The 5098-nt window shown below is 30.8% G+C and overlaps 1 protein-coding gene across 2 annotated transcripts; it reads right to left on the reverse strand.

The window, feature by feature from the left end:
• Positions 1 to 869: 869 nt before the first annotated feature.
• LOC121209882 (uncharacterized) lies at positions 870 to 1946 on the reverse strand. 2 transcript variants are annotated; one of them, XM_041081750.1, is made up of 4 exons: positions 1752 to 1946; positions 1423 to 1616; positions 1189 to 1316; positions 870 to 1098 (listed from the first exon to the last, which is right to left on the reverse strand). In XM_041081750.1, the coding sequence occupies exons 2-4, from the start codon at positions 1461 to 1463 to the stop codon at positions 1025 to 1027; spliced, it is 243 nt and encodes an 80-aa protein (XP_040937684.1). In that variant the 5' UTR covers positions 1464 to 1616; positions 1752 to 1946; the 3' UTR covers positions 870 to 1024. The 2 variants fall into 2 exon arrangements, with proteins under 2 accessions (XP_040937684.1, XP_040937685.1); XM_041081751.1 differs by lacking the exon at positions 1752 to 1946 and having other exon boundaries at positions 1423 to 1657.
• Between the last annotated feature and the right edge of the window lie 3152 nt (positions 1947 to 5098).

The raw sequence follows: 5098 nt of genomic DNA on the forward strand, positions 1-5098 counted from the left end.
CCTTAAATTTGCATTTCCTCGTGTCCAACAAAGTCAACTTCCCTTTTTGGTTAAAAACTTAGGTATAGAATATATATTAGATTAGATTAATTTTCATTTTATATGTTATTTTATTAAATTATTTATACTGTAGTTATCATTATATTAATTTATTTAAATAACATAATTTTTTATTTTTATTATCATGTCTGAAAGAATATTTTAATTTTGATCACAATTTTTGACAAAGAAAACTAAAAATCTACCGTATTTTTAGGAGCCCATTTGGGATTGCAGTTGAGGTGGGAAAAGCACTTTTGCACTGCAGAAGCAATCCCAAACATTTGGAGATGAGAAAATACAATTTCACTCTTATTAATTCATTTTTATCTACCCAAGTAGGAGTGAAGTAATGGAAGCTTATATTCAAGCTTCCAGCTGCTGCTGCCATTTTGAAACTTTCAGACGACCTTGTACATCGAAATTGCAGAGCAATTCTTCAAGGTATACCCGACTCTTTCATCATTCTTTTTTTTTTTAAATGTTGGATTTTTGTGGTTGGAATATGCTATTTCTTGGTTTGTTAGTGTAAGAATAACAATATTTAAGGGTTCAGCACATGCATCCTTTAGTTTGGTATCAACGGAATCTGTCGATGCTCTATTACTGTAAAACCGAAGTCAGACTTAAAACCTACCTGCATAGTGTGGCTTCCTTTTTCTTTAATTTTAATTTTATTTTTTTGCTTCATTTTGTGGCCATATATCATCGATTTCTCTCTCTCTCTCTCTCTCTCTCTTTTTAAGAATATGGTGCTACTTTTATTTATATATGGAGTGAAGAAAGCAATCAACTATATAAAGGTGGAAAAGACATTTAGTGGATCGAAATTCAGGACATCAAACGAAGTTAAAGATGCATCGCCAAGGAACATTATTACACATCAGTTAATAAAAAGATGAAAAAACAGCTCTCATAGTTACATAGAGAGACTAATGATGTGAAAACAGATCTACTAAAGTTGTAAAGTTGTAAATCGTTCCAGTTAACTGAAAGCCTTAGTTTGGTGCCTGGCTTTTTCCTTCTCCTTCACTTCACTCCCCTGATTCTTGTCATAAGCTTTCATTCATGCACGCACAAAAACCAAAAGTTACTCAAGTTTTCAAGAAAAAGAAAATACAACCTCCCCTTATATTAATATGAACATACCTGGATGATTTTCATGAATCTCTTTGTCCATTTGCAAACTAGACTGACTCCCTCCAATAGTCCCTCCAAACCCTTCGTCATCTGATCTCGTGGAATATCCATCCCCAAATGAATGAGACATCACATCCCTTAAATTCAATCCAAATTCAACATTGAACCAATTCAGACAAAAGACAAGGAAACAAAACAACATAAAAGCTGTGTTTGTCCAATATTGTTTTCGGTGCTACCAACCCAGTCATTGCCTTTGGACTGTTTTCTGATTTCTGGTCCATGTTTCGTGGAGTTTCTGGACGACTGCCTGAACTTGTGATACTCCTAAAGTTGGTCGTTGAACTTCTGTACAATAATAAAGATTGCAGAGAGAAAATTGCTGGAGACTAAGCTCGAACCGATCGAATTGCTTGATTCATTTCGCCTTCTTCCAACTTCGTGATGATCAATCAATATATACAGTTTATAAAAGAAGTGATTAGGCCAATAAATAAATAGCATTAGAAGCTAAAAGACCGAGATTAAGGCCGATTTATTAGTTTTAGATCTGGCCTTACTACAAAACATACCAGAGATCTCTTTTCTTGCTAACGACACGCGGGGATGTTGATGGAAACGTGTTGAGCTCTTGTAGAGATGATTGTTACGTGGAGGACTTTTAGCTTTGCATGCCGGTGATGGTGAGTTCTGTCACCCTTCCTTAGGCTAAGCTTGCTTTGTGGATAAGGATACCAGAGCTATTGTAATGCTCACGAGTGACGAGGGCCAATGAAATGCTTAGAAACACCTGACCTTTAACAGGCAGTGCTGAGCGGCATAATGAGCAAAAGATCCTACCCAAATGCGGCGCTAGCATATGAGTCGGTTCTTGGCACTGTCCATACGGTACGCCAAGGCCCGCGTTGCCTACAATCAGTCTAGATTTAGAATCAGTCTAGATTTAGAAAAATGATTGTATGAAATAATGACGACACTCGTCTGTATCTCTTTCTAATAATTTTATGTCACACCAGTATTTTTATTTTGAATTTTAGGATTTTATCTTGAATTTTAGGATTTTATCCGGAAAAAGATAAAATTTAAATTAAAATACTGAAATTCAGGATAAGAATACTGATGTGGCATAAAACTATTGGAAAGGGATACAGATGACATGGCGTCACTGTTTCATACAATCCTTTCTCCTAGATTTGATACTATATTTTTTGTTAAACAATTATTGTCTTACTTCTATTTTGATAATTGAATTATTAATTGTTTGATTTATTCACTAAATTTTTTAAAATCAAATATTTTGGTCACTAGTTGATTTAGGTTTTTTTATTGATCTGATAAAAATTTAGCCCTCTAATATTTACACATTATATTAATTTAATTCTAAATATAAAACAATCAACATATTTAGCCTCAATATTTACAAAGTTTTTCATTTTAGTTTGAATTCTAAAAATAAATTTAACCCTCAAAATTTACAAAATTTGTCACTTTAATTCTAATTCTAAAAAAAATTCAACAAATTAATTTTTTGCCCTTTACAAAAAGTCAATAATTTAAACTTCTTAACACAAAAGATTTAGCTTTAGGATTTAAAATTTTATAATTTTATCCTACTCCAATATAAAATTTATAATATCGTCTTTGACATAGACTTTTTATACACTTTGTTTACCAACTCAACACATAGAAAATGGAAAATAGGAATGAAAAGGATACCATATAGTATGATATTTAAAACATTACAATTGATGAAGCCAAGTTGATTATAAATCTTTGGCAGAGGTTGCAATAGACAGCCAGCAAACTTATAATAAAAAAAAAAATACTAAATAACAATTCAATACTCGAAATAGAAAAAAAGTTAGCTCAAGTTACCATTTTCAACTTCAAAATAGAAGATAAAATTATGGAAAATGGATTGTTTAGTTAAGGATAAAGTTATGTGAATTTTTTAGAATCAAACAAAAATGACAAATTTTGTAAATTTTTATGTCTAAATTTATTGAATATTTTATATTTAGGTTCAAATTGATATAATGTGTAAACATTGAAAGGTTAAAATTGTTATTAAACCAATAAAAAAAGCCCAAATCAACTCTCAGTGACCAAAATATTTGATTTTGAAAATTTAATAGCTAAGTTAAAAAAATTAATAATTCAATGACTAAAATAAAACGAAAGCAATAATTTAATGACCATTTTTATAGTTTATTTTTTTATTTATAAGAATTAATAAAAATGAATAGGTAAAACATTGAAATACCAGACTGTACTCCAATTTTGAACCTGAAAAGTTAATGCCCTTAAAAGATAAGGGTTAAGATTCACTCTACTTTTTCATCTATTAATATCCATGATCATTACCATTTAATTGTATAGGACTATCTATTCAATGTGAAAATTAACTTTTGTAAATGATAATTAAATATGCATTGGATTTTAATAGATAAAAAAGTAATCAAATGATCCAAACCCAAAAGATAATGAAAAGCCGATGATTAGGTGAAAATGAAATACATACTTTGCCATACTAATTATGGCTTGGCATATATGTAACGCATTCCTCATATAAATTCAAATCTACTTTAAAAGTTATATGTTTGAATGACTATATAATCGGTACTACGAATGCCTTAAAAGTAGAGATGTTTATGGGTCGAGCTGAGTCGAGTTTGGGCTGGACTCAACTAAAAGTTTAGACTTATTTATTGGGCTCGGGTCGGACTGAGCCCGAAAAATGAGCCTAAAATTTTGCCCAAGCCTGACCCGTATAAAAATGCTAAAACTGGGGCCCAGCCTGGCCCGCCCGTATTAATTTTTTATATTATTTTTATATAATTTTTAAATATATATATAATATATCAAAAATACTAAAAACATCAAAATAAATATTTCCTAATAAATTGAAAATAAATTTTAAAAATTATGTAGACTTAAATAACACTAAAATAAATACAATTTAACAATCAAATGCTTCTAAAATAATAATAAAAACTAACAAATGCATTTAAAATAATAACAAAATTAACAATAAAATAAGTTTTATACAATATCCAAACAATAACAACAAAATAATAACAACATAATAGTAAAATGGTAGCAAAATAGGGATAAAACAACAAGAAAATAACATTAAAAAACAAAACAAAAAATGCAGATTTTTTTGTCTTTTAGTGAACTTGGGCCGGGCCGGGTCCTGGCCAAAAATACCTTACCTGAGGCTCGACCTATTTTTTAAATGAGTCTTATTTTTTTTATCCAAGCCTATTTTTTGGGCTTATATTTTTGCTCAGACCCTCCCACATTTCGAGCGGGCCTTCGGGCAGGGCCGGGTGGCCCGACCCATTAGCAGGTCTACTTAAAAGGTTTGTCTAGCTACATTTTCTTATTAATTATTATAAATTGTAATTTTTGTCCTTTATTATGCTCACATTTAGAATTACAAAATTGAAATGTTTTCATAAATCATTAGTCATTAAAGGGTACGGATACCTCAAGCCTAGTTTTCATAAATTGAAATGTTCGATTAAGTCAACCTCAGGTTTAAAACTACAATAGTTCACAATTTAGGTGAAAAGATTATTGATGAGGCATCATGGTGCATTTAGGTATAGGATGTAGCATCGCCTTATTGAGAATGTAATTGACCCGGGTTAGGGATATTACATGTCACCTATAATACTCCAAACTCGGCCTAGAAGTTTAAGCCGAATCTGGACGAGTTACACCAACGTATTGAAACTGATTTCAGTAATCATCTAGAAAATATTCAAAACTTTACTTGATTCGTGGCAGAAAATCTTTTCGGAGTTTAATGTTGAAAACCAAAATCCGTTTTATCAACTTGAGTGGTTTTGTAGTGTCACATTAAAAATTATCAACTATTGATGAATTTAGCAAAAACCAAGATAAGCTTAGA

This window comes from Gossypium hirsutum, chromosome A11 (genome assembly GCF_007990345.1).
Source record: "Gossypium hirsutum isolate 1008001.06 chromosome A11, Gossypium_hirsutum_v2.1, whole genome shotgun sequence".
Taxonomy (NCBI): domain Eukaryota; kingdom Viridiplantae; phylum Streptophyta; class Magnoliopsida; order Malvales; family Malvaceae; genus Gossypium; species Gossypium hirsutum.